The sequence below is a fragment of the Podarcis tiliguerta genome (assembly GCF_965153285.1).
Source record: "Podarcis tiliguerta genome assembly, chromosome: 11".
NCBI lineage: Eukaryota > Metazoa > Chordata > Lepidosauria > Squamata > Lacertidae > Podarcis > Podarcis tiliguerta.
Window position 1 is genome coordinate 49208711 of NC_139544.1, and position 27548 is coordinate 49236258.

Genomic DNA, 27548 nt, shown 5'->3' on the forward strand with positions numbered 1-27548 from the left:
GTCTCTTCACAGACCTGACTTTAGATAGATACAGTGGTACCTCAGGTTAAGTACTTAATTCATTCCGGAGGTCCGTTCCTAACCTGAAACTGTTCTTAACCTGAAGCACCACTTTAGCTAATGGGGCCTCCCACTGCCGCCGTGCCGCCGGAGCACGATTTCTGTTCTCATCCTGAAGCAAAGTTCTTAACCCGAGGTACTAATTCTGAAAAACATGGAGCCCGCAGTATTTAATTAGGAACTACTGTGCTAGATGATGTGCAAGCATCTTGCTTTTATTGCTACAGAGGAGTGAAAAATGTGTGTTTAATAAAGTACATATACAGCTTTCCCCCTTAAGATAGACAGCTTTTTTTTAAAGAAAGAACTACATAAGAGTAGCTAAGCCAGCAGCAAAAAAATTACAAGGAACTTGCAGGGGTTTATTACAACATGAACTTTCATGATTCAAGCATGCAAATTTAAAACAAATATGCACACAAACTCATGCATACTCTCATATTCTGCAATTTGCAAAACCAGCATAACTCCCATGATCCCTAGCTAGCAGGACTAGTGGTCAGGGATGATGGGAACTGTAGTCCCAAAACATCTGGAGGGCCGAGGTTGAGGAAGCCTGCTTTAGATACCTATTACATCCATAAATTACCATATAGCATATACTGTATATAGCATATATACTGTATTCAACACAAAAAACAGCGACAATTTGTTGTTGTTGAAGGACAGCTGGACATATAAAGGGCCCCATTACCTTCAGTAGCTTAGGGCCTCGTCAAACCTAAACCCGGCCCTGGGAAACACTGTTTTAATATAATATTTTAGCTTCCTGTTCATTACATTTGCTTTGAACGTATGCTTTGACGTTCTCCAGCGACGTTTCACTTCGGATTTAACTGACGCAAACCGTTTCGAATCTTCCTCCCACCCCCTTGAAATTATAAAGCGGTAATGGAAATTAACAATAATAATAATAATAATAATAATAATAATAATAATAATAATAATAATAATAATAATAATAATAATAATAATAAAAGTCCCCGCATCCCGCTCCTGACGCAAGCGGCGCGCAAAGGGTGGCGACTTCGGGGCGGAGCGCAAAGCGGGGCAGCAGCGACTGCTGCGGCAGCCGGCCTCGCTTTGCGGCAAGGGCGGGCTTGTGGGCGGGCAGGCCTGATGCAATCTCCCTGCCGGGAAGCGCAATCCCCTTCTTGAAAAGGAAAGGGAAAAAGGCGGCCGCCACCTGTCTGGTTCGAGGGGCGCGCGGCGCTTTACGCAGGAGCAGCGATGTCTCTGGAGATCCTCAAGCAGACGGGCGCGCTGGCCCTGGGTGAGTTTGTGGGGTGTGTGTGTGTTTGGGTGTGTTTTGGGTAAAGAGAGCCCGACAGGGAAGCCTTCAGAAAAAAAGGCCATGGGATCTGGCAAGGGCAGGCGGAGATCCTGTCTCGATCATAAGCAATAATAATAATAGAAATAATGCACGTTGGGTGAGATGGCGCAGCTGCAAAAAGGGCCCAGGAACAAAAGAAGCGCGTTCTCCTCCTCCTTTTGCCATTGTAGCAACTGCAGCCCTGGCCTCGGATGAATGAGGAGCCCGCCATCTCCACGCGTCGGAACCAAATTTCAAGGCCCCGAGGCTTTTGGCTGCGCGCTCCGTGCGCCCTAGACCTTTCCTTCCCCATCGGCAGCTGTTTAAAAAAAGATCAGCTAGCGGCTGGTGTTAAAGGATTTAAATGGCCACTTATAGATCCGCCCTTCTTCCCCTGCTTTCCTTGGGAAGAGGCGCTGCACGCGATTGTATTGCTTTGCTAGTGCCTCGGGGCAGGGGACCTTTTCTGTAGTCACCTATTTCCCCTGCCAGCGCTATAGCCACGTCCGCTTTCCCCCCTTGCAACGCAGGCAATCGGTGCAAGGGAGGATGGGCTGCTCCTGCTGCTCTTCTGTCTCCTTCCAGCCAGCCTCTTGTCGGGAAAAGCGGCTTGTAGCAATGAGTTAAAGAAATGCAGCTTGCCAGAGTCATCCTGGGGGGTTGGAAAGTCGGGGTTCAACCAGCCAGACATGTTCTGGCGCTTGGAAACGGGTCTCCTCCTTCCGTTTTTATTACTCATGTTGGGTGTGCCAAGCGACGTCCAGGCACAAGGAGAAGCTGTATTAGCAGGCTTGGGGGGTGGGAAGGTATTAAATATCAGATATTTAAGAGGAAGGACCCTCGCCATCCCAAAAAAGAGCCTAATAAGGCCTCGGTGTGCAAATGGAGTGTTACTGGGGTGAACGGTGGACAACTGGGAAGGAGGACAATTGTGCAGGGTGGATTTCATTTAATTCAAATTGATTTAAATCACGATTTAAATCACTAGTCAGTAAGACTTGATTTAAATCTTTCTTTTTTTTTTTTTACAGAAAGACTTATTCTTGCTGGTATAATCTTAATATTTACAACCAGAGGAAGGTTTCATTTTTGGCATAATAAATTTTCAGAGTTGTTTTTACAGTTGTATCAAAAATTGCTGATTTGGTTATACTATTAAAAATACATAGACAGATAATTATGAAATTCTTGTGAGGTTTAGTAAGTTAACTGTTTATATTTGGACAACTTCTGCTGTACTTTGTTGGAAGGAGAAAAACAATCATTTCCTTAATAACAATTTAAACAATTTTATTTAACTAAAGCAATAACATTATAGCATATGTATCCATATTTGTTAACTGATGTGGTTAAACTTTTTTTAAAAAATGAAACAAAAACATAGACTGAGTTTTAGCGCACATGAAAAACTTAAAACAAATCCTTATTTCCTGATGAATAGCTTTTGGACTATAATGTAACTTAAACAGAAAGCTGTCTTTAGAAAGATTTTTCCTCCGAAAGCATTTTGTTTTAAAAATCTGATTTAAATAATAAAAATCACACACACACACACACACACACACACACACATATATATATATATATATATATATATATATATATATATATATAATCATTGATTTTTATCCACCCTGAAATTGTGTAAGGCAGAGCTTTGCGCTGCCACATTTTGTGGCAGGCCCTCGCTTGTCATTTTCGCAGCGAAGTGACTGGCCTTTTAGCCGCTTTGGGGTGGCTGACTCCCATTTTCAACTACAAATCCACAGACCACCTGAAGGAAGCTTGTGAGACACAGAATTGGAAGCTCTGCCTTAGGTAATGAGAAGAAATGTTATAGAATCAACTTGCCTCTCCTGCTCTGTTGGTTTGAGGCTGGCAGTGCGCTTGGGGGAGGAGGATTAACTCTCCCCTCAATTGGCAGTGCTAAAGGAAGGTTTAGGGGGCGGTAGCTGCACCCCAAACCTGCACTGTGCTCTTGTTGAAACCCTAAAATGGCAGCAGTCGATGTTCTTGAATTCCAACTCCTATCATCCCTGATTGATGAAAGTCCAGCAAATCTGGAGGACAGTACAGTGGTGCCTCGCAAGACGAAATTAATTCGTTCTGCGAGTTTTTTCGTCTTGTGAATTTTTCGTCTTGCGAAGCACGGTTTCCCATAGGAATTGCATTGACGGTTTACCATAGGAATTCATTGACTGTTATAAGAAAAAGGCGCAAGATGTTTTCGTCTTGCGAAGCAAGCCCATAGGGAAATTCGACTTGCGAAGCAACTCAAAAAACAAAAAACTCTTTCGTCTTGTGATTTTTTCGTCTTGCGAGGTACCACTGTATATTGATAGCCGCTGCTCTAAATATATATATATATTAAAGAAAAATGAAACAAAGTGGTATAGATGCCTTTTTTTATTAGCGTGTCCTGGGCATTCTCCATATCAGTAGAACATGGCTTTTAGTTTAAAGCAGATAACATTAATATTAATTTATTTCTATCCCACTTCCCCCCCTAACAGGGACTCAAGGTGGCTTACAGATAAAATAGGAATAATTGGAAAAAAATTTAAAAAATTGTCCAGTAGCACCTTAGAGACCAACTAAGTTTGTTCTGGGTATAAACTTTTGTGTGCATGCACACTTCTTCAGATAAATGTATGCATACGAATGCTTATACCCAGAACATACTTAGTTGGTCTCTAAGGTGCTACTAGACTTTTTTTTTTATTTATTTCGACTGCATCAGACCAACAGGGCTACCTACCTGAATCTAGAAGATAAAATAGAAACAGCTAAAGACAGAGGTAGGGACGCGGGTGGCGCTGTGGGTTAAACCACAGAGCCTAGGACTTGCCGATCAGAAGGTTGTGGTTTGAATCCCCGTGACGGGGTGAGCTCCCGTTGCTCGGTCCCTGCTCTTGCCAACCTAGCAGTTCGAAAGCACGTCAAAGTGCAAGTAGATAAATAGGTACCGCTCCGGAGGGAAGGTAAACGGCGTTTCCGTGTGCTGCTATGGTTCACCAGAAGTGGCTTAGTCATGCTGGCCACATGACCCGGAAGCTGTATGCCGGCTCCCTCGGCCAGTAAAGCGAGATGAGCGCCGCAACCCCAGAGTCGGCCACGACTGGACCTACTGCTCAGGGGTCCCTTTACCTTTACCTAAAGACAGAGGTGGAGGGGAAAACAAACAAATCATTATAGATAATAAAACCGAAACTGTACAGAGTCTTCTTTTTAGAGCCAAAAGGACATTGAAGTTTTTAATACTGGGCTTCTTTGGGAAGGATGGTGTTGCGATAGAAAAGCTTGATTTTGGCCACAGCCGCCTCGTCTGCCTCACTTGGTGAGGGTCCTTGAAGAAGGGTCTTGGATGCCTTATTACAGGCGTCAGCAACCTTTTTCAGCCATGGGCTGGTCCACCGTCCCTCAGACCATGCGGTGGGCCGGACTGTATTTTGAAGGGGGGGGGGGAATGAACAAATTCCTATTCCCCACAAATAACCCAGAGATGCATTTTAAATGAAAGGACACATTCTACTCCTGTAAGAACATAGTGATTCCTGGACCATCCATGGGCCGGAGTGAGAAGGCAATTGGGCCGCATCCGGCCCACAGGCCTTAGGTTACCTAAAGGTAAAGGAACCCCTGACCATTAGGGCCAGTCGTGACCGACTCTGGGGTTGTGGCGCTCATCTCGCTTTACTGGCCGAGGGAGCCGGCATACAGCTTCCGGGTCATGTGGCCAGCATGACTAAGCCGCTTCTGGTGAGCATGACTAAGCCGCTTCTGGCGAGCAGCGCACGGAAACGCCGTTTACCTTTCCACCAGAGCGGTACCTACTTATCTACTTGCACTTTGATGTGATTTCGAATTGCTAGCTTGGCAGGAGCTGGGACTGAACAACAGGAGCTCACCCTGTCGCGGGGATTCAAACCGCCGACCTTCTGATTGGCAAGCCCTAGGCTCTGTGGATTAACCCACAGCGCCACCCGCGTCCCTAGGTTACCTACCCCTGCCTTATTATATGCTTCCTCCACACCTACTAACGCCATTCTGTTGTGTATGGGTGGAGCTGTTTGGGCTACCTAAGAGTTGTTGCTCAGAGAACGAGTTCATTGGTAGCCATTCCAGAGAGGAGATTAGTACCTTCTTCTCTGCATGCTCTCCTAGCCAAGTCTGATCCATCGACAGTCTCCATCTTTAAATGTTGGACTGCCAGCTCCCTTGAACCCCATCCAGCCTGGCCGATGGTCGGCTGTGAAGGGAGCTGAGAGTCTTAGGGCCTCCAGAGCAGCAACAGAGGTTCCCCACTAGTTTTTAGAGGTAATAATAATAATAATAATAACAACAAATAATTTATTTATACCCCGCCCATCTGGCTGGGTTTCCCCAGCCACTCTGGGCGGCTTCCAACAGAATATTAAAATACAATACAGTGGTACCTCGGGTTACATACGCTTCAGGTTACAGGCTTCGCTAACCCAGAAATAGTACCTCAGGTTGAGAACTTTACCTCAGGATGAGAACAGAAATCGTGCTCCAGCAGCGCGGCAGCAGCAGGAGGCCCCATTAGCTAAAGTGGTGCTTCAGGTTAAGAACAGTTTCAGGTTAAGAACGGATCTCCGGAACGAATTTAGTACTTAACCCGAGGTACCACTGTAGTATATTAAACATTATTGAGTGCAAAGCAACATACCTGAAGGAGCGTCTCCACCCCCATCGTTCTGCCCGGACACTGAGGTCCAGCTCCGAGGGCCTTCTGGCGGTTCCCTCATTGTGAGAAGCAAAGCTACAGGGAACCAGGCAGAGGGCCTTCTCGGTAGTGGCGACCGCCCTGTGGAAGGTCCTCCCAGCAGATGTCAAAGCGATAAATAACTACCTGACATTTAGAAGACATCTTAAGGCAGCTCTGTTCAGGGAAGTTTTTAATCTGTGATATTTTACCGTATTTTTTGTTTCTATGGAAGCCGCCCAGAGTGGCTGGGGAAACCCAGCCAGATGGGCGGGGTACAAATAATAAATTATTATTATTATTATTATTATTATTATTATTATTATTTAAATGGATCTCTGTGTGAATGAATGTGTGCTATGTGTAAGACTCCTAATTTCCATGCCTGCTTTTACAGGAGAGGTCTATGTCTCTGATCGAGAGGGAAGTGACGTTACCGGAGACGGGTCGCAGGAGAAGCCTTACAAAACAGCTCTGAAGGTACCTGACAAGCCCAGTTTAGGTTCTCCCATTTCCCCCCAGGAGTTCACATCCAAGGCCAGTCAGTGGGCTTATTCTGTGGTGGTTCCTGAGGTTACAGCAGCTGCAAAGTGCTTGGTGCAACGGTGCTTGCAGCAGTTTGCACAAAGTCTGTGATTGCCTGCTTTGTGCATCCTTAGCATTTGTCTGCACAATGGGGTTCCAAAGAGCATTCAGGGCAGCGTTCAAAATTTGCCAGGCGCATTTTGGGAGTTGTAGTCTGGCAGTGCCCTGGCTGCCCCTGCTTTTAGAACTAGCTGTCTTAAAAAATAAAACAAAACTTATTCCATCCTTTTCTCTTTTTAAAGGCTTTGCTGTCTGCCGGAAAGGAGCCGTTTCCTACGATCTACGTGGACTCGCAAAAAAAAGACGAGGTTGAGTATTAATGGGTGTTTTTCTGCCGTTTCCACGGTGAAAGGATTTGGTTTTGATTGGCAGTAGGTTCAGGACATACAAAATATAGAGTCTGCACACCAACACATAAGAATTTGCAAGATGTAGTGATGGCACTCGCTTGGTTAGCTTTAAAGGGGGATTAAACAAATCGATGGAGGATTAATCAACGGTGACCAAAAGGTACCTGCGACAAAATGTTGCAGCGTGAAGTACTCTGTTCACTATACCAGCCAGCCAGCCAGCCTGAGACTCCATTATGTTATTTTCCTCCTCCTCCTGCTTTTGCTAATATATTGTGTTTCTGCAAAACTTTGGGGTTCTCTCAGTCTTGTTGGATAGCTCCTCTTGCCCCTGGATGGTGCAGTTTTGACAGTGTAAATAATAGCACTTATTTTCTGAACATTGGGGAAAGGGGATGATAGCTCTAAGGAACCTTTGAGTCATCTGGCTGGCCACTAGACGGACCCTGGGGGAGAGCCAGCGTGGTGTAGTTGTTAAGAGCGGTATATTCGTAATCTGGGGAACTGGGTTCGCGTCTCCGCTCCTCCACATGCAGCTGCTGGGTGACCTTGGGCTAGTCACACTTCTCTGAAGTCTCTCAGCCCCACTCACCTCACAGGGTGTTTGTTGTGGGGGAGGAAGGGAAAGGAGATTGTTAGCCGCTTTGAGACTCCTTTGGGTAGTGATAAGGCGGGATATCAGATCCAAACTCCTCCTCCTCCTCTTCTTCTTCTTATGTTTTCATCGGAAAGCGAAAGCATAACTCTCTTATTTATGCTTTCGCTTTCTCTTCTTTTCATTTGCCCTAGAGATGGGATACCATTTCCAAGACCCAGTTGAAGAATGTCAAAAAGCTGTGGCACAGGGAACAACAAAAAGCTGAAGCGAGAGAAAAGAAAGAGGTAAGGTTTGCAAACGTTGCTCCTTTTTCTTGTGGCATCTTCAAGACTCCCAGTGGAGGTTTAACAATCCCCCCAGGGAATTCTGGGAACTGTAGCTCAAATGGGGCCTTAATGCTAACGTTCCCATTGGTTCTAGTGTTCCCAGATCACTCCCCACATGCTTGCGTTCAGAGTAGATTCTCGACTAAACCACTCTTTAAAACAACCCGCAGGAAGAAGATCTCTTGCGCCGTGAAAAGAACTTGGAGGAAGCAAAGAAGATAATAATTAAGAATGACCCCAGTCTCCCAGAGCCCAAATGTGTGAGTAAAGCTTGAGTGCTTGTGCAGACAACCTTAACCAGCTCTTTTCAGCGGGTGGGGGGAGAGCCCTTTTAAATGACATACGCTAGGGGGTGTAGGCAATGTGGTTTCTTCCATATATTGGTCTCCCAACTCATCTCATCATCCCTGACCCATGGGATTGGGAGTCCAACAGTATATAGAAAAGAAAAAGGTAAAGGACACTTGGACAGTTAAAATTATTATTATTATTATTATTATTAATAAGAAATAATAAGAATAATAAATAATAAGAAATTTGATGATGGTGTTTTAGGGCTTTTCTGTCCAATAAGTGTGCGTGGGGTTGCAGCCGCCATGTGTTAGCTGTGGAAAGTGACCTTGAGTGCTTGTGTCCAGGCAGGCTGCCAAATTTAGCTTGCAGAAATGCATGGAATTGGCTTCCCAGCTCACTGAATCGTTCCACCTCCTCTGGCAGGAGAATTGGATTGGAAAGAATATTTTTCCTTCCACCAAAAAGAGCAGACCAGGAAATCCATCTAGATTTTGACACATTTGAGGTTAGACTCAAACTACTGTATTTTTCGCTCCATAAGACGCACTGTTTTCCTCCTAAAAGATAAGGGGAAATGTCTGCGCGTCTTATGGAGTGAATGCCTATGGATGGCAGGGGGATCCTGCTGCAGTCGCGAGCAGAGGATCCATGGTTCCCCCTCCTTCCCTCCTCCGTGGGTCACTTTGAAGCAGCAAAGCGGGAGAGGAGCTGCTTACACGGCCGTAAGTGGCTCCTGTCTGGTTGGCTGCTATAAAGCAAGCGTGCTCTTTCCCCCCCTCCTCCCCGCTTAGGTCACTGAAAAGCAGCAAAGTGAGAGAGGAGAGGAGCTGCTTACATGGCTGTAAGCCGCTCCTGTCAGGTTTGCTCTTTAAAGCACATGGATCCTCAGGATTTTTGCATTGGGTCACCCCAATTTCACCATCAGATCATATAGCATGTCCATGGCTACAGCCTGCACCAAAAAAATCACGTACCCATTGTTGCCTGTGGCTACAATGGCGCAAAAACATGGTTACAAAGCACGGATCCACATGGATTCTCAGGATTTTTGCATTGGGCTACCCCAAACTCACCATCAAATCACATGTCTGCGGCCACAGCATGAACCACAAAAATGATACATCCACTGTTTCGTTCAGAATATTTTTTTTCTTGTTTCCCTCCTGTAAAAACTAGGTGCGTCTTATGGAGCGAAAAATACGGTATTTGCTCCTTGTCTTGTGACATAGATTGGTTGGTCCTGATACAACTGGCGAGACTTGGAGTTTTTCCTAATGTGTCTTGCTTTGCTTTTCACGTGTAAGGTATTGTAAACGGTATCTGAGGGAAAAAGCAGTAATACGCAAGGAGAGTTTCTTTCGTATTCTTGATTTGGTGTTAGGCAAGCAATCTGTGTGTATATCTTGATAATATTTTCAAAGAAAAACAACTTACTCGGCTGCTTTCTAACAGGTGAAAATTCGTCACCTAGAGGCCCACAGAGGAGAGAGAGTCAAGGTCTTTGGCTGGGTCCACAGGCTGCGTAGACAAGGTGAGTGCTGTGTTAAAAGGAACCAGTTCTGTAAAAGGGGAACAACAAACTCTAGGACCATCTGTAAACTGCCCCTCAAAAGGATCGAAGCCTAAAAATTTTGTGAGAGAACTAGGGAAGTTAGTCAGAAATTTCCCAGCATCATTGCAAAACCTCAAGTTGAAGCTTCCTTAGGGAAAGCCAGTTTAATTTAGTAGACTGATGTAGTTCGTGGTACGTATCTTATCAAAGCAGCCTATCTTTTGTTAAGACTTGGGCTGCTGTTTCAGAGCACTTTCCCCTCAGAAAATGACTCCGTTCTTAGCTTGCATGCATTTAGGCTCTGCACAGAATGTGACGCTCCTTTTTTATTTCATGGGCCTTTCAGCTCCGCTGTTTGCAAACTGAAACCAATAGTTCAGAGCTGCAGCTTTGCACCTCAGTTAGTTTAACTTCCTTGTGAGGGTGTAAAATCCCTGGTGAGCTCTGTAGTCCTTTGCATCTGTGCATGTAGGCTTATTTTTATCGTGCATATTTTAAGTACAGTAATACTTTAATGGGGTTGCTGTATTGCATCTTGAATTATAGAAGTTTATATTTTTGTGCTTTTGTACTATGCAAACTGCTTAGAAGCCTATTTTGGCATTAAGTGATTAATAATAATAATAATAATAATAAAATTTATTTATACCCCGCCCTCCCCAGCCAAGGCCGGGCTCAGGGCGGCTAACAACCAATAATAATAATGAATACAACTTAAAAACAAGATTAAAATACAACATTAAAACAATAAAATGCAGCCTCGTCACAGGAGGAGAAAGGAAAAAAAGAAAAAAGAAATGATTAATTATTTATTTATTACTTATACCCCCACCCATCTGGCCGGGTTTCCCCAGCCACTCTGGGCTGCTTTCAACAGAATATTTAAAACACAATAAAACATCAAACATTAAAAACTTCCCTAAACAGGGCTGCCTTCAGATGTCTTCTAAAAGTCAAATAGTTGTTTATTTCCTTGATATCAGATGGGAGGGTGTTCCACAGGGTGGGTGCCACTACCAAGTAGGCCCTCTGCCTGGTTCCCTGTAAACCTCACTTCTTGCAGTGAGGGAACCGCCAGAAGGCCCTTAGCACTGGACCTCAGTGTCTGGGCAGAATGATGAGGGTGGAGACGCTCCTTCAGGTATACTTGGCCGAGGCTGTTTAGGGCTTTAAAGGTCAGCACCAACACTTTGAATTGTGCTCGGAAACGTCCTGGGTGCCAGTGTAGGTCTTTCAGGACCGGTGTTATATGGTCCCGGCGGCCACTCCCAGTTACCAGACTAGCTGCCGCATTCTGGTGATAACATAGTGGTAATAGCAGGCTCCTTGACTTCACTTGTTTCTTAGAACACCCTGGAAGGCTTGGCTTGTTAGGACTCGGCTACATTAGTTTAAAAAACAAAAAACAGCTTTTGAATACATTTTAAACATGCAACAGCAGATGGAGCTGGAGAGCAAAAAAATAATTCTTTGCAATTTTTTGTAACCTTTTTTCTTTTGTTATAACAATTTAATTTCTGACTTGTTTATAGTGGGGTTTTCCCTGTGTGTAGATTCATCCTTGGTTTCTCTCTCTCTTGCTTTCTATCTTCACACACTACATTTGACGAGTGTACAAGCTGTGTACACAGTAGGCGAGCTGCACAAATTAACTAGTATAAACCCTTTTCCACACAAGCACTTGTACCTGTGTTCAGGATAATATGTGAACAAGCCTGTTCCCTCTTTCTCTCCATGCTTCTTTCACATGCAGTTCCAAGCTCTTCTCCACAAAATAAAATCATATATGTATTTAAAGTGTCTCTTCCCCACCCCCTCTAGAAATATTTATCTTCCCTGTTTTGTTTTTTAATAGTAAAAATAGTTTTGATAGTTTGGGATGGAAGGGGATGAAGGATGCTTTTCAACGAAAGGAAATTTTAATTCTAACACCTAACGCTTCTTTTTTGCTAGGGAAGAACTTGATGTTTATTGTATTAAGAGACGGCACAGGATTCCTTCAATGCGTCTTGTCAGACGAACTGGTAAGCTGCTTTGAAGTGTGTGTGTGTGCGCGCACACACACTCTCCTCATCCTTCTTTCTCCAACACACACACACACAACACCCCTTGCTTTTACTCTTCTTCCACTCCCAAACCCCCAGGGTCACAAGTTAACAAAGAGAAAATACAGAGAAAGTGAGGCTGAGGAGGAGGTCTGGGTGTGCAGCATCTTTGAGTCCCTTTGATAGGCCAAGGATGATGGGAGTTGTGGTCCAGCAATGTGGTGCAGCCAACACACATTTTGGAGAGGAAATTAAACAATGTTCGGGTGTGGAAAGTTTAGAAGAGGACCCATTGCGATCCAGTCCGTCCCAGTTCTGGAGTGCTCTGTCCTCAGAATCTGGCGGCCCACCGGAAGTTGAGTGGGACAAGACTGCAGCGATCATCCAACACATTGGATTACAAACAGGCAGAAAAATAATAATTAAGTGGTCCATCAAGATCTCTTAAGACCCTCAGAAATCTTCAAGCGGTCTGGTGAGAAGAAAGTTTGGGAACCGCTAAGAGAGAACAAAAGGGAGCGATGGGACCTGACGACAAACGGAATTCTATGGCTCAAACATGGCCGCCCCAAGTTCTTACATGGGTGTGGCCATGTTTTTCTTCTTCTATACAGTTCCTTCGGAGAGCAGTGGAACATTGTCAAGTTCTCTTTCTCCCTGGAGGAACTTTCTCTGTTCAAGGTGAAAATGGCAGTAGGAATCTCAGTGTGCTAGCTCCTCCATGATATCTGGGGTTTTGCAGAACAATTAAAAGGGGTGAGGGGGAGAGGCAGCGCTGAAACCTGCCTGGACTCGGGATCTGATCTGCGTCATGAATCTGCCCCGATCAAATCAGACGAGTCGTCTTTGGAATTCACAATCTATGGATTCCTCCTCCATCCCTAAGCGAGAGACAACTCTTGGCTCTCGTGATGAAGCATTCTAAGTGTTTCCTTGGGAGTGGTGTGCTCCCATCTGCTCTTTAAAAAATAAAAGAAAACAGGTAAAAGCCTAGCCCACACAGCCTGAATTTCCTCCTCTGTTTCTCTCCCTTCTAGTGCCAGTGTTACAATGGAGTTGTCCTCTCAACCGAGAGCACCATTGTTATCTATGGAACTCTCAACCTTCTTCCAGAAGGCAAACAGGTGAGTAAGGGAGTCTGCTTGCTCTCTCCTTGCTCCTGCCAAGGGAAGGGCTCTAGCTGGAAGGTAGAGAGTTTGCTTTGCATTCCAAAGGTCTTCCGTTTGGCATTTTCTGGTCGGGCTGGGGACGCCCCTTATCTGTACCCCTGGAAAGTCACTGCCAGTCAAAATGGCGTCCCTGTTCTGCAGGTAGTAGGGAATGTTTGTTTTTTGTTTTAGTTTAGGGAAGCTTTTAATGTTTAATAGACTATTGTATTTTAATATTTTGTTGGAAGCCGCCCAGAGTGGCTGGGGAAACCCAGCCAGATGGGCGGGGTATAAATAATAAGTTGTTGTTGTTATAATAGTCATCCTCTTCCAAGCATGGTATTGCTCCAGAAGATGATCAGACAGGCTTTGGAAACCAATAGAGATTTGCAGATGACATGGCTGGCCTTTGTTTAGTTTCAGAAGTTGAGTGTGTGAACTGATTTGCTGTTGGTGTTTTTTTTCTTGTGAGAAACATGGTGATTGGCAACTGCCACTGTTGTCTCACAGCTGGAGCATTTCTGGATAAGGTCTCAAAGTGTCTGTAAAGCCACGTGCGATTTTGAGGCTCTGTTCAATGTTTTGAGAGCGAGAAGAGTGCTCAAGACTTACAGTTTCTGCCGCTTGCAGCTGGAAGTCATTTAGTCCCGTAGACCACGGACTGCATAATTCTGTTGACTATATAGTTCTGATGTGGAGATGGGAATGCAAATAAATGGGTTATCTTGGTTTCAAAGCCAGAAATACAGTATGTATGACGGTTAAGTGCTGCTGTAGCCCTGTGTCAACATCACACGTGTTATTCACCTGCTAAATATATTCCTTGAAAGTTCCAACACCCCGCCATCTCAAGAACAAAGGACTGCCAGGCTGGTTAAATGGGATATTATCAGTGAAGGAAAGAATTTTGATGGCGTTATCCCCCAAGTCTGGTTTTTCCATTGTGATACATAGATTTCAGTAACAATAATAATATAATTTATTATACCCCGCCCATCTGGCCAGGCCTCCCCAGCCACTCTGGGCGGCTTCCAACAGAATATTACAAACACAATAAAACACCAAACATTAAAAACTTTCCTAAACAGGGCTGCCTTCAATGTCTTCTAAAAGTCAGATAGCTGTTTATTTCCTTGACATCTGATGGGAGGGCATTCCACAGGGCGGGCGCCACTACTGAGAAGGCCCTCTGCCTGGTTCCCTGTAACCTCGCAGTGAGGGAACCACCAGAAGGCCCTTGGAGCCGGAACTCAGTGTCCAGGCTGAACGATGCGGGTGGAGACGCTCCTTATAAATTCACAGGAAATGAAATCTGTAATATTAACCAGCAGGGGGAGCTCGTGGAGTTATCTAGAGAAAGAATTTAATTTGCCTGAGAAATAACACACCTTGGCCTTTGGGATATGTTTAGTACCAGCCATGTTGTAGTATTAGCTCAGATATAAAGAATAAAGGTAAAGTAAAGGTACCCCTGCCCGTACGGGCCAGTCTTGCCAGACTCTAGGGTTGTGCGCCCATCTCACTCAAAGAGGCCGGGAGCCAGCGCTGTCCGGAGACACTTCCGGGTCACGTGGCCAGCGTGACATCGCTGCTCTGGCGAGCTAGAGCCGCACACGGACACGCCATTTATCTTCCCGCTAGTAAGCGGTCCCTATTTATCTACTTGCACCCGGGAGTGCTTTCGAACTGCTAGGTTGGCAGGCGCTGGGACCGAACAACGGGAGCGCACCCCGCCGCGGGGATTCGAACCGCCGACCTTTCGATTGGCAAGCCCTAGGCGCTGAGGCTTTAGCCCACAGCGCCACCCGCGTCCCCCAAGAATAAAACAATATAAAGAATAAAACAATGCAAAATCATACTGTCAGGGGATGCCTCCCACACCCAAGTTTTTGTTTTCTGAATCTCCGGCTCCTTCTGCACTGTTGATTTAAAGTAGTACGGTACCACTTTAACAGTTGTGTCTCTCCCCACAAAGGAAAGAATCCTGGTAGCTTTAGTTTTTGTTAAGAGCGCTTGGTACTCCCCTGTTCCCCTCCCAGAGCTACAATTCCCAGATTTCTTTGGGAAGAGGGACTGATCGATAAACCACGCTGGAAACTGTAGCTCTGTAAAGGGAGTAGGGGGACGGCCCTCATCCTCTCCTGATCTTTGCACATTTAACTTAAAGACCAGCAGGAAGAGTCTTATAACTGCGTTCAACTGATTGGGAAACCCGATTGCAGGAAGGTTTCAGCTTAACACAGTTAGAAATCCCCCTTTGTGGTCTTTTGCGTGAAGTTCAGGAGAAGAGAAAGGGCTTGTGTGGACCTTAGAAGGAGGAGGGGGCTTGCAGGAGTGTCCCTGTCCCATTTTAATCTCTGCATGTGACAGTGACAAAAATCCACCAACAGCACACAAATCAATATGGCTAACCTGATCCAAAACACCCACCCACCCCACTCACACATGAAAACAAAGACCACCACAGCTAACCACAAATGAACAACCACACCCTAGGCCAACCCCAACCTCTCTCACCACCAAAGGAACACGAGCAGAGAACCTGCACAAGCAACACTGACACCAAACCCTACATGTAGTGAAATAGAAACATCGCCACCCGACCCCCACCCCCATCTTGCAAATAATCTCTGCATGTGTGTCAAGGGGCTGCTGGGGAATGCCCCAGAGCTGAGGGAGGGGGGAGAACAGGAGCCTTTAGAAAAGACAGGAGAGAGGAGGACAAGCAAGCGGAAGGGACTCAAGCGGCGAGGACACTCCCAGATGCTGGAGAGCAGCAACACCACTTTACTAGTTCAGGGACAGGGGGAGACTCAATGCCCATTCCTTCGGCACAGGACAGAAGGGGGTTAAAACATAGGGAACAAAGGAGGGGTTTGGGGCTTCCCAAGCTCCTCTGCTGGAGGAGGAGCAGAAACCTCCCACTTCCTAGATCTGCTACCGAGGATTTGGATGCATGAAGCTATGCTCTGTACCTTTGTAAAAAAGGACTGTAAATATATCTCGGAGTGAGTAGAGGTATTCCTTGCGAAAGGCTTCTAGACCCATCACAATGTGGACTTTGGACCACCTGATGTGCTGCTGTTTGCTGGTACAGTGAGCCTTGTTGGTAGTGAGTTGCAGGTAATTTTAACAGAGCATAATTATTTGTGCTCCCATCTCTCTCTCCCTATGTGCACACCCAACCATAGGCTCCAGGAGGCCATGAGCTGTGTTGCGACTACTGGGAGCTCATTGGCCTGGCTCCCGCTGGTGGGGCTGATAACCTTGTCAATGAAGAGTCAGATGTGGATGTGCAGCTGAACAACCGGCACATGATGATTCGGGGAGAGAACATGAGCAGGATCTTCAAAGTGCGCTCCGTGGTTGTCCAGTGCTTCAGGGATCACTTCTTCGACCGGGGGTATTACGAAGTAAGTAGATCTGCTGCTTCGCTGATCTTAAAGGAAGGTTCTCCAGTCTCTGGGATCCCCCTTCCCACTCCAAGAAGTACATCTGCAGCCTTTTATAAAGCTATTATTAGCTCTTTTTTCTCTTCTCTTTTCTTACTATTTTCTGTTTAGATTTACAGTCGTACCTTGGATCTCGAACGCCTTGGTTCTCGGACGTTTTGGTTCCCAAACACCGCAAACCCGGAAGTGATTGTTCCAGTTTGCGAACATCCTTTTGGAACCTGAACATCCAAAGGGGCTTCCATGGCTTTTGATTGGCTGCAGGAGCTTCCTGCGGCCAATCAGAACACGTGATTTGGTTTTTCAAATGTTTTGAAAGTTGAACGGACTTCCAGAACGGATTCGTTCAACTTCCAAGGTACGACTGTAGTTTTCTTTTTAATTGTGATGTAAAAAGTTTTAATAAAACTTTTTTTAAAAAAGTTCTTCTTTATTAGATTTTTCTCTTGCTTTTGATACCGCAGACTGCTTCTGTCCTGTTCTTTCTGAATCCAACATTTAGCTCTCGGGCTTAAGTTAGTTCTTCGTAAGGGGGCAGGAAATGGTGTTACTCAGTACATGCATAATCTCATTTCTGCTTCCCTTCTAGGTCACCCCTCCAACGCTGGTACAAACGCAGGTTGAAGGAGGCTCCACTCTGTTCAAGATGGACTATTTTGGCGAAGAAGCCTTTTTGACACAGTCCTCCCAGCTGTATCTGGAAACTTGCATCCCTGCCCTGGGAGACACTTTCTGCATTGCCCAGTCCTACCGAGCTGAGCAGTCTCGGACCCGCAGGCATCTGGCTGAGTAAGAGACCCTTTTTGTGGCAGAGCTGGGGAACCTTTTATAGCCCTTCAAATATTCCTGAATTACAAACCCCATAATCCTCAGCCCAGTGAATGGCCAGGGATGGTGGGAATTGAACAGAAAGCCTGCAACTTGCACACACACACACATTTAAGTTGTGTGCGTTCCGATCTGGCAAAACAAAACAAGAAAGAAAATTAAAAAGGGGTTGAGCGTTCAGGAAAAAAGACTTTGCCACCTCCCATTGACTATGTACAATTTTGGTTTTAGGCATGATAATCCGAAACTTAACCCCCATGTCTGTTGCGGGCTTGCTGTAGTTCAGCAGTGTCAGGAGGGCCAAAGATTCCTCACACCTGATGTATGGGGCAGAGCAGTGCTGTAGCGTGAGTTGCCAGTGCCCAGGGCAAGGTCAGCACCGCCAACTGATAAGGCTAGAACAAAGGGGCAATCATTCGGCAACCTACCAAAGTGGGACGGGCTTGGACGGGAGTGGTTATCTTTCTAAAGCTCATGCAGAAGGTGTCCTAGAAACCGGACATCTCCCAAATCTGCTCCTCAGTCCACCCACACGAACACTGGGAGATTTTCTGTGTGAGGGGGAGGGCATGCCATTTATTATTATTGCTGCTTTCTTCTTTTTGTCTTTTAACAATAGTAATAATAATAATACATTTTTATTTATACCCAGCAGCTAACACCAGTAAAATTACAATTAAAAAAAAACCCCAATTTAAAATACAGGTTAAAATATAATTTAAAATGTAGCTTCATTTTAATAATAGCCCATAGATAAGGGGAGGGAAACATAAGGGTCAGACTGAGTTCACACCAAAGGCCAGGTGGAACAGCTCTGTCTTGCAGGCCCTGCGGAAAGATGTCAAGTCTCGCAGGGCCCTAGTCTCTTGTGACAGAGCGTTCCACCAAGTCAGGGCCAGTACTGAAAAGGCCCTGGCCCTAGTTGAGACCAGTCTAACCACCTTGCGACTTGGGACCTCCAAGGTGTTGTCATTTGTGGACCTTAAGGTCCTCCGCGGGGCATACCAGGAGAGGCGGTCCCATAGGTACATGGGTCCTAGGCCGCATAGGGCTTTAAAGGTCAAAACCAGCACCCCTAATAATTTTGCGCAGAGTGGTTTTGTGCCATTTCAGAGCAATTAGGAAGTGGCCTGCAGGTTGTTAGTAACAACTGACTATTGAGCACTTTGTGTGTGTCGACTTAAAAAAAAAAAAAAAAGATTTGACCGACTGAGGTCATGACGCTGAGTTGCAGAGGCTTTGGGGCCTAGCCTTGTCAGCTTTTCATAGCTACGTAGAAGGGAGAAGTTCAGTTCAGGTGGCCCTTCCCACCTCTGCAGCAGCACCACGAAGAGACAGGTACCTGCCTATCTTTTAGAATTGTGAGCCACACTGAGTCCTGTTTAGCGCAGTTCCCATGTTGTGATCTCAGTCTAATAAGCCACCGTATGCAAGGCTGTCTTTAAAGAAAAGGTGCTCAGCTGGTGATTTTGTTGTCGTTTAGTCGTGTCCGACTCATCGTGACCCCATGGACCAGAGCACGCCAGGCACTCCTATCTTCCACTGCCTCCCGCAGTTTGGTCAGACTCATGCTGGTAGCTTTGAGAACACTGTTCAACCATCTCGTCCTCTGCCGTCCCCTTCTCCTCGTGCCCTCAATCTTTCCCAACATCAGGGTCTTTTCCAGGGAGTCTTCTCATGAGGTGGCCAAAGTACTGGAGTCTCAGCTTCAAGATCTGTCCTTCCAGTGAGCACTCAGGGCTGATTTCCTTAAGAATGGATAGGTTTGATCTTCTTGCAGTCCATGGGACTCTCAAGAGTCTCCTCCAGCACCATAATTCAAAAGCATCAATTCTTTGGCGATCAGCCTTCTTTGTGGTCCAGCTCTCACTTCCATACATCGCTACTGGAAAAACCATAGCTTTAACTATACGGACCTTTGTTGGCAAGTTGAGGGGAAGCAGTTTGCAGGCAATAAGACTGCGAGTTCCCAACGTGTTTTATATTGAAGGCGTCAATGTTCTCCTGCAGATACACACACATTGAAGCAGAATGCCCTTTCATGACCTTTGAAGACCTGCTGAACCGTCTCGAGGACCTTGTCTGTGATGTAGTGGACAGAGTCCTGAAATCCCCAGCGGCTGACATGCTTTATGCCCTCAACCCAGTAAGTGGCAGCGTGAAAAACAAAAGTTCTCCTCTTTTTACTTAAGCGTCTTTGCTTCTAAATCTTCAGGGGCCCAAGGCAACCCAAAGTGACTTACAACCAGAGCTTTTTTTCCTAAAAAAAAAAAAGTTTAGGGGTGGTACTCATTTTTACTTGAGAAAAGCACCATCAAATCGGGGTGGGAAATGAATACAGTAAATGGACAAAAGTACAAAGAACATCCATTACCTCATATTACGTAGTTGACAGCTCACAGTAGCTTCCATATTGGCATGAGGTTGTTTGCACTGACATCTCCTATTGAAACACTGCCCCTCAATGAGGCCAAACTTTAATCAGTAAAACACCACACATCCACATTCCACACTGCTTCACACATTAAACGCTCGCTTCCATCTGAAGCTCTGGAGACACCAGGAAAGGAAATGAGGCTGCCATCGGGGGTAGCAACAGAACTGACAATTCACCGTGCTAGAGAAGAAACTTTTTTTTTAGTTTCTTCTCCCATTAGATTCACAAAACGTTTAGGGGTATGCGTACCCCTGTGTACCCCCCAGAAAAAAAAGCACTGCTTACAACCCAAAGAGACCTACTTTATACTGTAAGCTGATCAGAGCTCTCATTTTGTGAGGATGGTTGGGGTACAAAGATGATGAAATAAATGTGTATTGTTTTAATTATTATTATTAAGTTAGTTGTATACTTTGGTCTGGGACACGGGTGGTGCTGTGGGTTAAACCACAGAGCCTAGGACTTGCCGATCAGAAGGTCGGTGGTTCGAATCCCCACGATGGGGTGAGCTCCCATTGCTCAGTCCCTGCTCCTGCCAACCTAGCAGTTCGAAAGCACATCAAAGTGCAAAGTAGATAAATAGGTACCGCTCTGGCGGGAAGGTAAACGGTGTTTCCGTGCGCTGCTCTGGTTCGCCAGAAGCGGCTTAGTCATGCTGGCCACATGACCCGGAAGCTGTACGCCGGCTCCCTCGGCCATTAAAACGAGATGAGCGCCGCAACCCCAGAGTCGGCCACGACTGGACCTAACGGTTAGGGGTTCCTTTACCTTTATACTTTGGTCCACAAGCTACCATAACTTGCCTTTGCAAATTGTTGTTTTGGGGATACTGTGGTCTTCCTCAGGCCTTTTCCTTCCTCTGTGTTTGCAGAACTTTGAGCCCCCGAAGCGCCCCTTCAAACGGATGAACTACACAGATGCCCTTGTATGGCTGAAGGAAAATAACGTGAAGAAGGAAGACGGCACATACTATGAATTTGGAGAGGTGAGCCTCTTGGTTTCCTGTTCAGCCTGCTTTTGTCCACTTGTGTTCCTTCAAAATCTATTGCATTGCTTGCTACGTGTTCTGTGTGGGGCTGCCATGCAAAAGAAGGTTGTTTGCAGACATGGGCAGATTTCTGCATCCAAGCAGTTGACCAGGAAGGCCAGTTAAATGGAATACGTCACTCCCAAGTTAACAACAGCTACACTGGCTTCCAGTCCGTTTCCAGATGGAGTAGATAGCAAATACAGTTCTGTTTCCACTTCAAGTCTCCCACCTCTTTTTAAGGGATTCCCCCTCAAAAATTGTATTGTATTCCTGTAAACTATGTAGGTTCCCCTGCCCCCCCCAAAAAAACCTGCTGATGCCTCTCTGTTGTAGCTGTTTTAGCTCTATGAGGCATATTTGGAGAATGAGTTTGCTATTAGCCTATAGCAGCCTTGCACAACCTGGTGCCATGCAGATACTTTGGATTCGAACTCGCATCAGCCCCAGCCCCAATTTGCTTCTCGGCTGCCGGGTGATAAGTGGTTTGAAGAGGGAGTCCGGCATGTATATCTAAGCACATATTGCAGGTAGAGGAACCCCCAACTACAATTCCCATCATCCCAAGCCATGCTTGCTGTGGGTGATGGGAGTTGTAGTTCTGCAACACCTGGATGGCCAAAGGTTCCCCACACACCTGGTTTATTGGTTGCCTAGTCAAAACAACGGGCGTTCCAAATCGCAAGCTGAGTTTGCAATCTCTATATAAATAAGTAGCGGCAAGTAACGTGAAATGCCAGGGTGCCTCGAGAAAGAGTTCCCTTGAGCAGGGAAGTGGCTTAATGAGCGGAAGTATGGCAAGAGGTGTTCTTAGGCAGTAGATGAGCTAATAATAAGTCTTGTTCCCTGTCCGTAGGATATTCCAGAGGCCCCCGAGAGACAGATGACGGACGCCATTAATGAGCCAATCTTGCTGTGTCGATTTCCTGCTGAGATAAAGTCTTTCTACATGCAGCGCTGCCCTGAGGATCCCCGCCTTACAGAATCTGTCAGTTTGCATTCCCTGCACATATCCCATGCAGGGGCTAAGCCTGGGGAGGGACGGAGCTGTTAAGACATCTTCTTAATGGGTGCTTTTGCCCTCTGTTAAAAGGCTGCGTAGATATATTTTAAGAGAGGCGTGAACGTAAGGGTTAGAGGGTTCTCGCAACCAATGTAATCATTAGAGCAGAACACTCCTCTTGAAGCAAGCCTTGTTTTCCAGTTGTTTTAACTACATTAAGAGGCTGGTGTACAGTGTCACTGAGCTATATTTTTCCAAACTTGGGTCTCTAGCTGGTTTTGGACTACAACTCCTGTCATCCCTAGCTAGCAGGACCCAGTGCTCAGGGATGATGGGAATTGTAGTCCCAAAGCAACTGTGGACCCAGGTGTGGGAAACCCTGCTTTTTAAGGGTTACATCACACATGCATGAGCATCCCTTGATTTCTGGCACTTGCTGAATGAGGTCTGGTCAGAACAGTCTGCAGAATAGAAGTAGTAAGACTGCGTCACGTCAAATTGCAGGTAGGAGACTCACTATGTGTAGTAATTTAGCACATCGGAGAGAGCTATGTTAAATTTCTTTCTGATGGGCTCGTTTTCTACATGCAGGGAATCTCTTTTGAACTATGGTCCAGCCTTTAGCACCACCTCCACCTGAAGTCTTGAAGTGATAAGAGCTTAGAATTCTGCCACTCAGTTCTGTGTAGAGTAGCTCTTACTCCATAGAAAAAAACATTGTATGTTTATAGCGACACATAGGCTCTAATCTGTGCTGGCTCCTGTATATAATCCTGTGATAATCTCTCCTGGGCTCCGTGGTGCTGAGTGCCTTCCATAAGCTTTAGATGATGGCCCAGCTGTGTTCCTATCTGGACTGGGATAGCCTATCAGTTATGCTCTGGTAACCTCTAAGATAGATAACTGCATCACATTATGTGTGGGGCTGTTCAGAAACTTCAGCTGGTCAGGTCGCTCACTGGGGCAAGATGGTTTGAGCATTTAACACAAATCCTGGTCTGACTGCACTGGCTGCCAATTAGTTTCTAGGCCCAAATTCAAAGTGCTGGTTTTGACCTACAAAGCCATCAATGGCTCAGGACTGCAATATCTCAAGGATCGCCTCTCCCCATATGAACTGACCTGGACCCTGAGATCATCATCTAAGGCTCTTCTTCATGTGCCTCCTCCATGAGAAGTCTGGGTGGGCGGGGAGGCAACACAAGAAGAGGAATGTTTTTGCTTGGCAGGGAGAGGAGCTGTACTTTCACTCCAGTCGTAGGAAGTCTCCAACCCACCTGGGAGCCACAGAAACTGGGTTTGAGGAAGCGCCTGGTGGGCCACAAATGGTCCAGCAGCTAATTAACTTGATCCCCTCCCCCTCTTTCCTTTTTCCTTTCTCCTTCTGTGATGGAACTCCTATTTGGGGACTCCCCTGGCTTTTTTTCTGGCCCACATAGGACCAGTCTGGATAGTTGGCCTTGGTGAAGATTTGACGTTTTCATCCCCCCAAAGTTGTTGATTTGAGTTTCTGCTGAAATGAGGCTGCATTTTAATGTTGTATTTTAATCAATGGTGTTATACCTGGTGTTAGCCTCCCTGAGCCTGGTCTTGGCTGGGGAGGGCGGGGTATAAATAAAATTTATTATTATTATTAATTATCTGGTTCTTGTTTAAACTGTTCAACATGCTTCGTCCTGCCTCTTTTTAGGTTGATGTGTTGATGCCTAACGTCGGCGAGATCGTTGGAGGCTCAATGCGTATTTGGGACAGTGATGAGCTGCTGGAAGGCTACAAGAGAGAAGGGATTGACCCCACGCCTTATTATTGGTACACCGACCAGGTGCGTGTTGATGGTCTTGTTCCTTTGGCCAACTTGTTGCAGCACAGCCACCATGCTCAAACGCAACACGTAGAGTCATAGACCAAGGCAACAACAAACGTTTGGCAGGCCAGTTAGTCTTTAAAGGGCTTAAAAGTTGTTGTTTTTTCACATTTCCCACCTGGCTTTATGTTTTCTGTGTGCCAGAGGCAGTGATGAGTCTAGGATGTTGGAGCAAATTTGATGAGGATATATCTATCCCCTGATCTTTTGCGCTGGGAGTTTTCCCTGGAAAGGGTGTCTTGCCTATTGTGGAGCCCACATACGGCCATGCCTCTTCATTCGAAACCATGTCAATGCATTCACAAACCCATAGCATGCTGGGTAAGGAGGGTGGAGGACCGAGAGGGGAACTACTGCTCCTCCCTCCTGGCAGCTGCTGCCCCCTCTTGCGAACAGCTACTTCTGCTTCTTCAGAATTGCAACTTGGAGGGCTCATCTGGCAGGAGGAATTTGAAACTCTCGCGCTTAGGGGCTGCCTCCTTTTTCTCCAGCTGCTGGGTGACCCAAATGGTCATGCTTGACACATTGTACGTTGCAGATGGCTGGTTTCTGTGGCAGGGGGGGTGGCTCCCCTACTCCCCCACCCCGCTCGCCGAAGGAGCAATTCGTTCCAATTCGTGCAATTTCCCATTGCCATCCCTGACACGGAGTTCTGCTGTGTGGCCTCAACTGTAGCGTTCAAAACCTTGGGGAGGTGTTGTCTTTCCTTAACCTGTTTGTTTCATAATTTGCTGAACTGGCGCTGGTTTTGAAAACGCCGTGCGTCTAGGGAGCGTGGGCCGATCGGGCTGATCTTAACCCCAGCCGGTGACCCAAGGCGGCGGCACGTCAGGGCTGACAGAGGGGTCTTAGGTGGAGTGCAGGGGGCGGATTTTGTTTGTGATTGCCAGCGCTAGGCAAAAGCTTGAGGTGCTGGTACCCTCCTAACTGCTCGCTTTGGTGCCACCGCACCACTTCTGAGGATGGACGGGGGATATAAATGCAAATACCCGACCATAAGACGCACCTGGTTTTTAGAGGAGGAAAACAAAAAAAATATTCTGAACGAAACAGTGGGTGTATGATTTTTGTGGCCACAGACATGATATGTGATTTGATGGTGAGTTTGGGGTAGCCCAGTGCAAAAATCCTGAGAATCCATGTGGATCCGTGCTTTGTAACCACGTTTTTGCGCCATTGCGGCCCCACGAAACAGTGGGTGCTTGATTTTTTTTTTTTTGAGTGCAGGCTGTAGCCATGGACATGCTATGCGATCTGATGGTGAATTTTGGGTGACCCAATGCAAAAATCCTGAGGATCCATGTGCTTTTACCTCCCCCCTCCCAGGTAGCCTCCTTTATCACTAGAGTCCCTTATCTCCCTCCGATCGCTTGCCGGCTTTGTTTCAACACCCCCTTCCCTCTTTCTTAAAAAAAAAAAAAAAGCACGATCTGTTTTTTGCCCCTGGGCAATTCGGCTCCAGGGACCACGTATTCGCTCCGTAAGACGCACAGACATTTCCCCTTACTTTTTAGGAGGAAAAAGGTGTGTCTTACGGAGCAAAAAATACAGTAATTTTGGGTATGCCGGCACCAGGGCACTGCTCTTGGGATCAGGCTGCGAGATGGCTGGAGACAGGCATGTTTGTGGGTGTTCTTTCCACCTGTCCGTCCGTCGAGTGACTTGTTTCTTTCTCGTTTGGCTTTGCAGCGTAAATACGGCACGTGCCCTCACGGTGGCTATGGCCTGGGCTTGGAAAGATTCCTCACCTGGATCCTGAACAGGCACCATATCCGGGATGTGTGTCTGTACCCACGCTTTGTCCAGCGCTGCAAACCTTAACCAATGTTGCTCTTGTGGCAAAAGTCCAGCAGTCTTTAAGCAAAACCCTCCTCCCTCCACAGAGCACATCTCATCATCCTTATAAAGCCATCCTGACAGGAAATCCAAGAAATCAACTTCTTTTCCTTTTTCTACCTCCCAACCTTTTCTAAATGAGAATCTGGAAATTTGAATTGCAGTCCACTGATTTCAGAAAACCCTTCTTTCTCCTCCTTTCCCAGATTTTCTCCCCTCATCAATCCTATTGATGCATTTTAACTTACTGATTGCTAGGATAAACGAGCAGTGTGCAGTACTTAAGAAATGCACTTCTGTAGCAGCGCAGAGCCCATAAAATAATTGGGTTGTTTGGTAAAAAGGAGCCAGAAGCAGGGCTTTTGAAAAGGGAATATTTCAGTTTTCTCCCCAAAACAAAATTCGTTAGTAAGTGCACAATGTAACATAATATAATATATCTAATACAATAATCTAGGATAGTGTACTGCTACCCTGAGGGACAAACTAAGCCCCCCAGCTATTTTGGCCGTGGTCAGTGGCATCCAGTTTAAACGTTTTCCCAATCCAACATCAGAGTTCGTAAGAAAACCATGCCATCTCCATTCTTCAGGTAAACAGCTGAAATGTAGAGATGATACTGTTCTCCCCAACAAAACACTCAGCTTGGCAGAGTGACTACAATGATAAAAGCATTACAGTGTAAAGAACCACCCAACTGAGAGGAGAACTAAACTCTAGGTACCTTTTACCTCCTTCCTTAAAAATTTTCAGCCTGAATTCTTAGAAGTGGTGGCTGGGCAGAGGTTGGGCCCTTTAACTCTGCCTTGAAAAATTTCTTCATTAACAAAATGCTGCCCTAAAGTTACTACAGCTCTAAGCCGTAGTAACCTACTATTCCCTAATGGGTGAGAGTAGGGTGGAGAATATGATGGTCTTTTTTCTTTTAGCCTTTCATGTGAAAATCCTGTGTACCTCTTGCGTGGTAGGATATTCCCTGCTTCGGACAACATTGAAAAATCAACCCTAAGCAATTGTATTCATAAGGATCCCTTCCTGCCCCTGTATTTTCATTATATCTGCATTTTGAACATGGCACTAATTGATGACTCCACTTGCCCAAGTAAGGATGGCTGCTGTCCAGACTCCCAGTTCCATCAAAACGTTTTCAGCAAATGTTCTCTTGGCAGAAGCCTCCTGTGTTTCACACTCGGTTAAGTTGCTTTTCAACATGCCTTGTGTTACGTAGCTCAGAAAGATGGTCTGATACAGCTTGCATTCCAAGAACCCCAGGAACTGAAGTTTTGAGAAGGTCCTTTGATCCTTCTCGGTTTCTTGCTTATCCTACCCACTGAATGTCTTGGGTTTCTTAGGAAAGAGGGGCCAACTGAAAATTAGAGGAGCTTTCAGGTGATGAAGCTGACTGACGTCATTGTTCCTCCTCTTTCCAGCAAGTGTTATGAAAATGGTTTTTAGTTATCAGACTAATTTAACTGGAGCAAAGTACGGGGGGGGGGGGGTGTGCTCTGGGTCGTTGCTGTAGGACCTTGCCTGGTCAGATTTCTCTTATTCTTCTCACTGTTACATTTCTGTGATGATTGTGCATGCCTTGTTTTCAAAGCTGGTTGGATCTCGCAATCAATAAATTCATAGCACTGGAGGGGGGAAATGGTCTTGGTTCTGTCACTGCGCTGCGTGTTCTAATTTTGCTCATTTTCACGTATTGGTAGAAGAATCCTGCCCTCCCACATCTTGCCTCCCTAGTTATTAAGAATGTAAGAACAGCCTGATGGATCCGGTCAATTTAGGGTAGAATCATATATTTGCCAACAAAGGTCCGTATAGTTATAGCCATGGTCTTTCCAGTAGTGATGTATGGAAGTGAGAGCTGGACCACAAAGAAGGCTGATCGCCAAAGAATTGATGCTTTTGAATTCTGGTGCTGGAGGAGACTCTTGAGAGTCCCATAGACTGCAAGAAGATCAAACCATTCTGAAGGAAATCAGCCCTAAGTGCTCACTGGAAGGACAGATCCTGAAGCTGAGGCTCCAATACTTTGGCCACCTCATGAGAAGAGAAGACTCCCTGGAAAAGACCCTGATGTTGGGAAAGATTGAGGGCACAAG

General features: G+C 46.0%; 1 protein-coding gene across 1 annotated transcript; it reads left to right on the plus strand.

Moving 5' to 3' along the window:
• Nucleotides 1-1065: 1065 nt before the first annotated feature.
• On the plus strand, nucleotides 1066-27091 carry NARS1 (asparaginyl-tRNA synthetase 1). The gene is made up of 15 exons (XM_083402942.1): nucleotides 1066-1333; nucleotides 6496-6578; nucleotides 6926-6991; nucleotides 7823-7915; nucleotides 8128-8217; nucleotides 9704-9782; nucleotides 11757-11827; nucleotides 12886-12972; nucleotides 16188-16409; nucleotides 17038-17237; nucleotides 19287-19422; nucleotides 20585-20698; nucleotides 21597-21728; nucleotides 23434-23565; nucleotides 25297-27091. Exons 1-15 carry the CDS (start codon nucleotides 1291-1293, stop codon nucleotides 25426-25428), a joined length of 1680 nt encoding a protein of 559 aa, XP_083259068.1. The 5' UTR covers nucleotides 1066-1290; the 3' UTR covers nucleotides 25429-27091.
• Nucleotides 27092-27548: the final 457 nt, after the last annotated feature.

Excerpts from the sequence above, each read along its gene's own strand:
- NARS1 (XM_083402942.1), top strand. The coding sequence starts at position 1,291 with ATGTCTCTGGAGATCCTCAAGCAGACGGGCGCGCTGGCCCTGG. Across the intron at positions 9,783-11,756 it reads CCACAGGCTGCGTAGACAAG|GGAAGAACTTGATGTTTATT; the intron begins GTGAGTGCTGTG and ends CTTTTTTGCTAG. Across the intron at positions 11,828-12,885 it reads GCGTCTTGTCAGACGAACTG|TGCCAGTGTTACAATGGAGT; the intron begins GTAAGCTGCTTT and ends TCTCCCTTCTAG.